General features: G+C 45.0%; 1 protein-coding gene across 2 annotated transcripts in view; it reads right to left on the reverse strand.

Moving 5' to 3' along the window:
- Nucleotides 1–12,865, reverse strand: part of kiaa1549la (KIAA1549-like a) — a 254,858-nt gene that overhangs the window by 8,584 nt on the left and 233,409 nt on the right. For both annotated transcript variants that reach the window (XM_059652107.1, XM_059652108.1), the window contains exon 18: nucleotides 10,381–10,514. In XM_059652107.1, coding sequence (XP_059508090.1) covers nucleotides 10,381–10,514 — 134 coding nt within the window. The remainder of the gene's footprint in view (nucleotides 1–10,380; nucleotides 10,515–12,865) is intronic.

The following is a 12,865-nucleotide window of genomic DNA, read 5'->3' on the forward strand; positions in this document are numbered from 1 at the left end:
AGTACATAACCACAGAGTTAGGGTTGTTCTGACCTTTCTCCCTGAAGAGTAGCAACTTTGGCATGATCAGAAAATTTGGCCCGATCCCTCAGGGTCTCAGGATACTGAGGGCAGGCTTTCAAGTGGCACTGATTCCTACATCTGGATGCAGTAACTGTAAAGTGGAACTGGAGCCAGGTAATATGGGCCAGAGCTACTAGCAGCAGATGAAGCCCCTCACTCAAAGAATTAGCGACCTGTTAAAGGAAGTAACAGTACGCATTTCCGATAGCATCTTAAGTGACAACCTAGAGTAATTTACAGTCAATGAAGTAATTCGCAATGTGGTCACTATTGTCATGTAGGAAATGTGGGAGGCAATTGTGAACTGCAAGGTTCCACAACAGAATAAAATGCTGATACTGGGTGGGACTGCACTCACCAAGATCAATTTTTAAATATCTAGCCATGCGCAGAGTACCACTTGCAAAGGTATTGCTTTCTACTCCTGCACTTTACTGAGTTCCCCAAGAATCTATCTCTACGCACCTGCATCCTCCCCCATTCCTTGCTGGTCACACACGTATGGTGACAACACACAGCTCTATCTCACTAGCATACCTCTTAGCTCCTGTGCTGTTGCTAAATTATTACACTGCTTGTCTGATATCCAGTGTTGGATGGGTAGAAAATTCCTCCAGTTAAAAATTGTGAAGATTGAAGCAATTGAATCCCAACCACAGATTCTATTCCTCACCTTGGCGTATGTCTGAAGCTGAACCAACACGTTTGCAACTTTGTTGTCGCATGTGACCTGGAGAAAAGCTTCCAAACACATATCACTAAGATTGTGTTCCTATACCTCCAATAACACAGCACACTCTGCCCTTACTTCAGCTCATCTGCTGTTGAAATGCAGTTTCATTTCTTTCTTATTTCTCAACTCAACTATTCCAATGCACTCCTGACTGGTCCACTGGGTTGTAATTCTGCCTTGAGTTTTATATCATGCAAATCTGTTATAGAATCCTAACAATGTTGAAGCAGGCCATTTGCCCCAGCAAGTCTACATCAACCTTTTGAATAGCGTCCCAACCAGCTAATCCACTAGCACGTCCCAGGGCATTATGGGCAATTTAGCATGGCCAATTCACCTAACCTGCACATATTTGGGCTGTGGAAGGAAATCAGAGCACCTACAGGAAACTCACTCAGACACAGGGAGAATGTGCAAACTCCACACAGACAGTTGCCTCAGGCCGGAATCGAACCCAGGGCCCTGGCAATGTTAGGCAGCAGTGCTAACCACTGAGCCACCGTGCCATCCACTGTTGCTTGTTCTTGTCCCTACTTGCACTAAATTCTATTATCCTTTGCATTCTGGCCAATCTTCCCACTCGGTTAAATAATACCTCAATGTAAATATATCCAATTTTTCTCATAGCCCTCTGGGTTTCTGCTCGTCCTTACCTCTGGATTTCCCCTGCAGGCCCATTGCTCCAGCTTTGCCAGACATCCCTTCAGCCCCTTGGACTGTACACTGTGACATTCTCTCGTTAAACGTCTCTGCCCGATGATCTCCTTCTCACCTATTCTACGGCACTACATGCTAATTTTGGCAATCTGTCCTTCTGTTGGAGTAATGATTCCTTCCCACGCTGAGGGTCATGGAGAAAGAGAAATCACCACACCAGGCAGTTTACTGCCTGCGAACAATAAAATCCGATCACAGCTTCCCAGGCCAGTCCAAATAGGTTGTCCCTGACTTTTTATCTGGTGGGTGGGACCACAGCCTCTGTGTAAAATTGAGCTCCAAGTGTAGGTCAAAATTCAAGGCTTATGGGGAAAGGGCAGGAAAGTGGATGTCAGGAATGCCCAATCATTTGGGATCCTATTGAGTTGTGGAACAGGATAGAGGGGCCAAATGGCCTAATCCTGTTCTTGTTTCTTGTGCTCATGAGAAAGGGATGAAGAGTTGGGCTTTTATACATTGCAGCTTAGAAGAATGAGAGGCAATCTTATTGAATCCTATCAGGTTCTGTGGACGCTTGACAGCGTCAATGTTGGAAGCACATTTCATGGGGCAATTTAAAATTAAGGACCACAATTTAAAAATTAAAGAGTTTCTGATTTAAGACAGAGATCATGACTATCTTTCTCTCCTCTTGGGGGTTATCTGACTTCAGAATCACATGGAGCCTGGGTCACTGAATACATTCAGTGTGGAATTAGGAAGATTCCTGATTGACAAGGGAGTGGACAGTATGGGGAAAACAGACAGTAAAATCAAATGAGGCATGGGCTTTTTTGAATGGCAGAGTTAGCTAGATGGGTCAAATAGCACACTCCTGCTCTTACTTTTAAGAAGCTTAAATCTCCAGTCTTAAACCCATGACTTTCAAACTCAGGTTAGATGGATTGTCCATAATAAATTGCACATAGTGTCCAGAGATGTGCAGGTTAGGAGGATCAGCTATGGTAAATGTGGGGTTATGGGAATAGGGTGGGGGGGGGGGGGGTGCTGAGTCTGGATAGAATACTCTTCAGAAGATCAGCGCAGCCTCAATGGGCTGAATGGCTTTTTTCAGCATTCTATGATTCCATGAAATGACAATGTGCCCTGTTAGCCACTACTGATATTTAGGCCACCTGGGTAGTTCAACAGCTCTTTGTTAGATATTGTTATCTGGCACCTACAAGCCAGTAGATTTACTACATTTAACTTTCGAAGTTGTCACCATCAGATTTAAATCTGAGGCTATCGGGCTGCTCGCTCAGTACAATTACAATTAAACTGTTACTCCCAAATGATTGGCAAACAATCTTCCAGAAACATTGCTCTCTGCAGAATACATTATGCATCAACGGGATATTTTATTTCTGTGTTCTAACTGCTGCTACACACACACACAAGGCACATGACGAAGAGTGGCTGTTTATTCCACAGGTCTCATAAGATGTAGGCTTCTCGCACTAAGTTGCTGATCTGATCAAGGCAGTTAAATATTGCAACGACCTCACAGAAGTCATAGAACCCCAATAGTATGGAAACAGGCCCTTCGGCCCACACCAAACCTCAGAGCATCCCACCCAGACACATCCCACATAACTCACTAATGTACACATCTCTGAACACTACGGGCAATTCAGCATGGCCAGTCCACCTGCCCTGCACATCTTTGGACTGCAGGAGGAAACCAGAGCACCCGGAGGAAACCCACGCTGACACGGGGAGAATGTGCAAACTCCACACAGACAGTCGCCCGAGGGTGGAATCAAACCCAGGTCCCTGGTGCTTGTGAGGCAGCAGTGCTAACCACTGAGCTACCATGCCGCCCTGACAGAATGGGGCACGGAAATACAAAGAGAAAAAGATATGATGTTACCCTTTAAGGTGAATTCAAAAATGTCTCCCCACACAAAGGGAATTAGAAATCTGAAAATCTTTACCTTGAAAGGCTTGGGGTCAATTGGAGACTTTAAGACATTAGATTCATGGTCAGTAGGTGTATCAAAGGGTGTGAGGCTAAGGCAGGAGAAGTAATCAAAACAGTTGAATGGGCAAACAGCCACAAAAAGCCAAATGATTTTATGAATGTTATATTAGAATTGAAAAAAGTATCACAGAATTAATCCTCTACACAGGCTAATTCCTGTCCTGATCCAACTAAAATCATTAAGGAAATGTGGCAGTGGTGGAAATTAGTTTGTTTTGACCACAGAACAGCCCTAATCTTGTTGTCATCACAAAGCCCATGCCCCGCTAACCCCAGTTGTCCTTTTTTTTTGTTTAATTCATTCCTGAGAACATGAGCTTTGTTGGCTGGGCCATCATTTATTTCTCCATTACTCGTCACCCATGAGAACTCAGGAATTCCTCTTCTGTTGAATAGTTGGTTGCATTCTGCACATTTTTCAGTAGATGGCAGGCTACACCACCAGTTGGCATTTCTCCTCTGCAATCTTGAAACAACATTGAAAATGTTTTAAAATTTGTACTTGGATCGGTGAAAGGTCAACAGGGCATCAATTAAATGAGGATCACATGGATAATTTGAGACTTGATGGCCATTACTGGCCTTGTATTAATAGCACACCAAAACACAAAACTGAAATTCTTACTGAAAAAGAGAGACACGTTGACAAAATCTTGCACCTTGCAATGCATCAAGAATGATTCTCCGATTTGCAGCCAAATGCCAGGGCAGGCAATTTTAGTGACTAACCAAGAAAACTTGACAAATCACTAGGCAATCAGCTTGTCAAGAGCTGATTAGCGAGCATTTTATCCTCGATAATGGAGTCCTACCATGCCAGCTGGATGCTCCTAGATCCTAAAGCAGAGAACTGGTCTTCAGGAGACCACTGGCTTCCTTCTATGTCTCGCAGAGTGGGGCTTAAGGGGTGGGGGGTGGAAGGGTTCAGGTGAGACAGAGGAAGGACAAAGGTTGGCAAAAAGTTGCCACCTCCAATGCCTCTCTCTGCATCTCTGATTGCAAACAAACTGGGGCAAGTCGGGTCACCCATACGCTACAAACCCAGCAGGAAGGTTATCATGGCTTCCCATCTGGAAGCCAGTCACGTCTCTCGTCTGCCAGGAAAGAGTTAAATCGGAGGCAGAGGGGTGAGGGGGGAAAGAGAGCCGGCAAGTTATATCCTTAAATGGGTGTTAATTGACCGCTTATGGGCCTTAACTGGCAGTGATTCAATACAATTCCCACTGGATCTTCTTACACAACACTTAATTGGTTCGGAATAGTGGAGAAGGGCATGTATTTCCCTAAGTCTGACTCACTAATTATTCCACCCTCTCGTCATATCCTGGGAGGGGAAAATCGCACCTGTCAGGACAAGGCTCAGAATGTCAAGTCTCAAATCATCACAACAATTTACTGTTACAGTACATCCAGGGAGCAATTGGTTGGATTATATGCGTGTTGCTCCTCAGAAGTACAAATGAGCCATGTTATCAGCTCAACTTATGAATTCACATGCAGGGGCTCACTCTCCACAAAAGGAATATGTTCTGAGCTTTCCCAAGAACTTAGGGAGCCTGAAGTCCCCTTTGCTTCCTTCATGGCAATGCCTTGGCCAATCAGAGTTAACTTCGCAATTAATCAGCACCCTCTTCACCTGTTTTATGGCCATTTGAAACTTGGCATTCTTGTGCCTGTCCTTATAAAGTGCAAAATAAAATGCCAATGAGTCTATCTCTTCAGCAACATTCAAGTTCAATATAAATAGACTGCTCCATTGGATCTTGTCATGCACAAGCCCACTGGCACATTGCTTATACAACAGTAACTACACATTGAACGTATTTTGTTGGCTATAAAATGCTCTTGATTTCTGGTACGGTGAAATGTGCTACAGAAATGAAGTCTTCCATTTTATGTGTAGCATAAAACTTGTGAGGAACAGGTGACTTTGGACAGACGATTTCCTTGATCCATGCCAATAAAACATTACAAGATCTGCTGATCTCTCGAAAAGATAACACCCTCTCGAGGCATCATTTAGGTTATAATTGCATGCCTTTAATTTCCATCATTTCCTTTCTGCAGCTTTCCTCTTTAGGCAGTTTCAGATAAACGTCTCACTAAAATCTATCACCCTGCAGAAACACAGCCTTGTGTGTCAACTGATCAGCAACGCCATGAATGTGTGGCCAAAACAGGTAAAAACGCCTGTTGGGATTACTTTTTCTCTTATAGGAGGAGATTTCGTTGTTAACCTCCATATTGCTTCATCACTCTGAACAATTACATGACTGTATTGCTCTGGGTACTGTTGGCAAGGACCTTTGCCAAACAAATCTATTTGAAAAGTCTAACTCGTACTTCCATATAAACTCCAAATCCCTTCCAAAGATCTAATTCCTTTTGTTCTGATTTTTATTACTTTCCTTCTAGTTTATTGGCAGCCACCAAAATTGTCATTAGGATTCTACTTCTAGATCTATCTGGCGAATGTTCTGTAGCTCTCATTTTATTGTGTGACCTATTCAAGCCTTAGCCATTACTTACATGTTGATATCTTTCAGCTCTATAACTGACTTCTCTCTCTCTCTCTCTCTCTCTCTCTCTGTCTCGTGGTCAGAGACCCTGCAGCACAGTGATCATTTGCTAACACAGAAGTAACTTTTAATCCTTCAGTGCCTTTCAAACATTAGCTCCCCAAAAGGGTAGCATGAGATAAATTCACAGGAATACGATGAGACCATTCAGCTCCTCAAGTCTATTCTGACAGTGAATTAGCTTATGTCTGGCCTGTGTCTTAATTTTATTTTCTTTCCTTGCTTCTGTATCCTTAAATATTTTTGCCTAACAAAATATTAACAGACTCATAATTGAAATTTCAATTGACAGGCCTGGCCTCAGCATTACTGTGGGAGAGTTCCACATTTCCACTAACGTACAGGTGGAAAGGTGCTTTCTGATAGCACTCCTGAATGACTTAGCTCCAAGTTTAAGGTTACTCTGATTTATGTGAATCTATTAACTTGAGGATATAGTTTCTAGCTATCTCAACAACTTTTTTTGGTATCATTAAACATCTCAATTAAATCAGTCCATAACCTTCCAAACTCAAGGGAGTACAAGTCTAGTCTATACAACCAGTCCTGATGATACGAATGTGGGGATATTTAGATGTAGTGTTTCACAATATTACAGGCATCTTGGCCAGAGAAGTTAAACCGTTTGCTGTAAATTGGATACCAGGGTTGTTAGAATAGCAGCCAGGGAAAGGTGTGTACCAAGGCAAGAAATAGAGCTTGGGACTGTGTCCAGATCCTGAACCTACCCCTGTGGGAAGTAAGGGCAGGGGGGAGAACAATCTCAGTGGGGATTTCCAAGTGACATTGCCTTCACTGACTCGAAGACAGATTTCTCACCTGACTGCAAGCAGACTTGCCTTGGATGGCCAATCAGAACCCTTCCAATCTGGAAGCAGCAGCAGGGAAGTTTGTTTGGGAAAGGGAGATTTAATGGGCAGTCACCACCACCGAATGGCTTCTGGATGCTCCTTTACACAAACAAGTACAGACAGAAGAGCTCACTTCCCAGGACCCAAACTATTCCCCTTCAATGCAGGAAGCTGGAGGCTGACCAATAAAGTCCAGTGTTTAATCAGACTCAGTTGGATTTCTAATGAACCTGACTGGATACCCACCACATGCGAGAGAGGTAGCACGGATAGACTGGGACCTGCTCATATGGCCTGGAGGTGGGATTGAGCAAGGGAATCGGCACGTTGGATGGAAGGACTAATCTGAAGATCTGCCTACCCTGATCTCAAACACTGGGATGTAAAATACAAGCCCAATTATCTTTTTTTTATTGCACACAGCAGGAGCCTGATTTCTACAGTTGTCTACCTTCAAAACTCAGTCTGAGCTCTAGAGGGCAGCACAATCTGAAATCTTCAAACGGTCCAAGATAAAAACGCACACAAATTGAACTCATTTTAACATTCACAATTCTGAGTTCAACAGTACCCCTATCAAGTTGTTAGGCTCCCAGAAATGATGCTATTGTGTGACCTCTCTTTATCTATTCTTTCATAAGATGGGCAATAAGCCCCCAGGCTGTTCTGTAGAAAGGTCACTAGACCCAAAACGTCAACTCTGATTCCCCTCCAGAGATGCTGCCAGACACGCTGAGATTTTCCAGCAATTTTTGTTTTCATTTCTCATCCTCAGTTCTTTCAGGGCTTTTTATTAACCATTAAAATGAGTAGATTGTTCGGTCTGTTCAATAGGCCAGATAGGATTCACCCCACCTCAAGCCACACCTCCATTTCCTACAGTCCGTCCTTCCCGGATTGGCCTATCCCCTCCCCACCTCCCCATCTCTCCACTGATCTTCTCCTCTATCCATCTTCGGTCCGCCTCCCCCTCTCTCCCTATTTATTCCAGTTCCCTCTCCCCATCCCCCTTTTCTGATGAAGGGTCTAGGCCCGAAACGTCAGCTTTTGTGCTCCTGAGATGCTGCTTGGCCTGCTGTGTTCATCCAGCCCCACACTTTGTTATCTCAAATTCTCCAGCATCTGCAGTTCCCATTATCTCTGATCAGGATGCACCATGCAGGTGTGGGCCTGGAGTTACATTCTAAGCCAGACCAGGCTAAGATCTTCCTTCCAAAAGCATGTCAGCCAATCAGATGGGTTTTGTAACAATGGTTACATGGTCACCATTAAACTAACTTTTTAATTCCAGATTTTATAAAGTTCACCAGCTAACACAGTGGAATCAAACCCATGACCCACAGCATTAGTCTAGACCTCTGGATTACAAGTCCAATGAAAATACCACTACAACGTCTCCTCCCCTCAACTCAGAAACTCTACAGTGGACAAAATCTCAGCAGTTTCACACAGTCACTATCATCTCTGTGCCTCTCTGTCAGATCCTAACGCTGCTTATCCATTTATATCTGTAATTGGAGAAGTGGCAGAGCCAAGCAAGATGTTCGTTTCCCTTTCCAAATGGTACCCGAGGCCTCTTCTGGAATACCATGTCCACTTCTGGTCACCCAGTTATAGGGATGATATTATTAAAAGCTGAACAGGGTACGGAAGAAATTTACCAGGATGTTGTTGGGTATGGAAGGTTTGAGTTACAAAGATAGGCTGGATAAGGCGGAACTTTTCTCACTGGAGTGTAGGAGGTTTAGGAGGTGACCTGGTAGAAGTCTATACAACAATGAGAGGCGTAGATAGAGTTAACGGTACTTGTCTTTTCGCTAGAATGGGGAAGTTCAAGACTAGAGAGCACATTTTGAAGGTGAGAGGGGAGAGATTTAAAGAAGGCATGAGGCAAATTTTTTACAGAGGGTGGTTCGTGTGTGGAACGATCTTCCTGAAAAGTGGTGGATGTGAGTAAAATTAGTGTTTAAAAGGCATTTGATTAGAAAAATGAATAGGAAAGTTTTGGAGGGATACAGGCCACAAGCAGGCAGGTGGGACTAGTTTAGTTTGGGATTACGTTCGGCAAGGACTGGTTGCACCGAAGGGTCTGTTTTCATGCTTTATGAATATTTTATCTTTAATTGGTTAGTCAGGCATGGGTCTTTGTTAGCACTTTTCCTTTGAGTCTTATTTCAGAAACTGAGCAAATAAAAAACAGCTACACTGATGTTCCCAGTGGTGCTGGATTGTCAAGTATGTGGGGTTTTACAGGAGGCATTAAAGTGAGACCTATCGGCCCTCTGAATATGGCATGCTTTCAAAGAACAGCAAGGGAATTTTCTGCATTGTCCTGGCCAATAATTAGCTCCAAACCAACAACTCAAAAGACAAGTCATGTTTAGAGATGATGGGAACTGCAGATGCTGGAGAATCCAAGATAACAAAGTGTGGAGCTGGATGAACACAGCAGGCCAAGCAGCATCTCAGGAGCACAAAAGCTGACGTTCCTCTCTGATGAAGGGTCTAGGCCAGAAGCGTCAGCTTTTGTGCTCCTGAGATGCTGCTTGGCCTACTGTATTCATCCAGCTCCACACTTTGTTGACTCAAAAGACAGTCCTTGCCGAACGTAATCCCAAACTAAACTAGTCCCACCTGCCTGCTTATGGCCTGTATCCCTCCAAACCTTTCCTATTCATTTTTCTAATCAAATGCCTTTTAAACACTAATTTTACACACATCCACCACTTCTTCAGGAAGTTTCTGGTTATTATCTCACTATTGTTTATGGGATGTTGTTTTGCAGAAATTAGCTATCATGTTTCCTACAGTGTAATAGCTCCAGCACTTCATTGGCTGTGAAGTTCTTCGGCCCACTATGAAAAGAGTTTAGATTTGATTAGATTAGATTCCCACAGTGTGGAAACAGGCCCTTTGGCCCAACAAGTCCACACCGGCCTTTGGAGCATCCCACCCAGACCCATCCGCCTTTTGCCCGCTCACCCCTGAACACTACGGGCAATTTAGCATGGCCAATCCACCTAGCCTGCACATCTTTGGACCGTGGGAGAAAACCGATGCACCCAGACACAGGGAGAATGCGCAGGCTCCACACAGACAGGCACCCGAGGCTGGAATTGAACATGGGTCCCTGGCACTGTGAGGCTGCAGTGCTAACCACTGAGCCACCATGCTGCCCAAATTACATAAATATAATTTATTTAAAACCACATCCCGGCATGTGACTGAAAGTCTCCGCTTGCTTGATCAGTGCAGCTCCAATATCCAAATGGCTTCATGCCATCCTTCATGAGCTAACAAGACTGTACCTCAATTTAAGAGTCATATTGGACTTAAAAATTTAATTGTTTTTTGCTCTCCCCAAATGTTGCCAGACCTGCAGGGTTTCTCCAATATTGCTGCTGCTTGTTTCAGATTTACACCATCTGCTGTATTTTGCGTTTATCTCCTCAAGCTATCATTCAAAGGCCTTACCTGAGTAATTTGCGATTGGCTGATCCGCAGGGACAGTGGATCTGGACATGGGTACGTAGGAAGCTTCATGCTGTGACTGGTCTGCACCGTGACTCTCAGCTGTTCTTGTGTTATTGTTATTTTCTGATGTCCAACTGCACCAGAAACAGAACAAGTTGGATTGCTTTTTTTTCCAAAGATGCTCCTTCACCTTTTATAAATGTCACATTTCGAGTCAAACCTGGGAAGCTGCATTTCCCAAAGTTAACAATCCCTTAATAATTACTCGTATTTACTCGTAATTACTAACAACTGAGATCATCTCGAACATCACTGAGCAACTGTTCCACCGATACTCTCCAAGTTTGTATTCTCCATTTTCTCCTTTCTTTTGGTTCCATTGATCCTCCTCTTGCACCACTCATTATTTTTCAGATTCAGTTAACATTAGGGGTTTTGATATAACAAATAAGTAGGATCTGTTCCCACTGGCAGGACAGTCAGTAACCAGTGGACACAGTTTTAAAGGATCTCTTGAAGCGCTATCGTAAACGTATGAGCCAAGGAGCCACTATTTATGCTGTCAAAGTTAAAGATACTTTCTCTGTTACTTCCTGAGAATCAGCTTCAATGTAAGCAAATTGAAGAGAAAGGAGCATAAACAGGACTACGGCTGTGAGTTGAGTTCAGTTAGGCTGCTTGTCTTTATAACAGTAGTAGGTCTACCTTACATAAGATTTCTCACTTTGAAGCTAGATTAACACAGAGGCAACCTCACAGACATGCTAATTGGCGAATGAATACACCCAGAGCTGCAGTGTAATTCTTGCTGCACTAAAGATAGTTGTTAATTGTCTATAAATGGAGTCATAGTTTATCCTGTAAATGCGGTCAGCTCTTGGGTCAAAGATTGAGCAGGTGGTTCTTCGGTAGAGATAATGGGAATGGCAGATGCTGGAGAATCCAAGATAATAAAGTGTGGAGCTGGATGAACACAGCAGGCCAAGCAGCATCTCAGGAGCACAAAAGCTGATGTTTCGGGCCTAGACCCTTCATCAGAGAGGGGGATGGGGTGAGGGTTCTGGAATAAATAGGGAGAGAGGGGGAGGCAGACCGAAGATGGAGAGAAAAGAAGATAGGTGGAGAGGAGAGTATAGGTGGGGAGGTGGGGAGGGGATAGGTCAGTCCAGGGAAGACGGACAGGTCGAGGAGGTGGGATGAGGTTAGTGGGTAGGAGATGGAGGTGCGGCTTGGGGTGGGAGGAAGGGATGGGTGAGAGGAAGAACAGGTTAGGGAGGCAGAGACAGGCTGGACTGGTTTTGGGATTCAGTGGGTGGAGGGGAACAGCTGGGCTGGTTGTGTGGTGCAGTGGGGGAAGGGGACGAACTGGGCTGGTTTTGGGATGCGGTGGGGGAAGGGGAGATTTTGAAGCTGGTGAAGTCCACATTGATACCATTGGGCTGCAGGGTTCCCAAGCGGAATCTGAGTTGCTGTTCCTGCAACCTTCGGGTGGCATCATCCCTCACCTTCCTGGACACCTCAGTCTCCATCTCAGGCAACCAGATTGTAACTGATGTCTATTTCAAGCCCACCGACTCCCACAGCTACCTAGAATACACCTCCTCCCACCCACCCTCCTGCAAAAATTCCATCCCCTATTCCCAATTCCTCCGCCTCCGCCGCATCTGCTCCCACGATGAGGCATTCCACTCCTGCACATCCCAGATGTCCAAGTTCTTCAAGGACCACAACGTTCCCCCCACAGTGGTCGAGAACGCCCTTGACCGCGTCTCCCACATTTCCCGCAACACATCCCTCACACCCCGCCCCCGCCACGACCGCCCAAAGAGGATCCCCCTTGTTCTCACACACCACCCCACCAACCTCCGGATACAACGCATCATCCTCCGACACTTCCACCATCTACAATCCAACCCCACCACCCAAGACATTTTTCCATTCCCACCCTTGTCTGCTTTCCGGAGAGACCAATCTCTCAGTGATTCCCTTGTTCGCTCCACACTGCCCTCCAACCCCACCACACCCGGCACCTTCCTCTGCAACCGCAGGAAATGCTACACTTGCCCCCACACCTCCTCCCTCACCCCCATCCCAGGCTCCAAGATGACTTTCCATATTAAGCAGAGGTTGACCTGCACATCTGCCAATGTGGTATACTGCATCCATTGTACCTGGTGTGGCTTCCTCTACATTGGGGTAACCAAGCGGAGGCTTGGGGACTGCTTTGCAGAACACCTCCGCTCGGTTCGCAATAAACAACTGCACCTCCCAGTCGCAAACCATTTCAACTCCCCCTCCCATTCTTTAGATGACATGTCCATCATGGGCCTCCTGCAGTGCCACAATGATGCCACCCGAAGGTTGCAGGAACAGCAACTCATATTCCACTTGGGAACCCTGCAGCCCAATGGTATCAATGTGGACTTCACCAGCTTCAAAATCTCCCCTTCCCCCACCGCATCCCAAAACCCCCGGCTCTTCTCCT

This window comes from Stegostoma tigrinum, chromosome 17 (assembly GCF_030684315.1).
Source record: "Stegostoma tigrinum isolate sSteTig4 chromosome 17, sSteTig4.hap1, whole genome shotgun sequence".
NCBI lineage: Eukaryota > Metazoa > Chordata > Chondrichthyes > Orectolobiformes > Stegostomatidae > Stegostoma > Stegostoma tigrinum.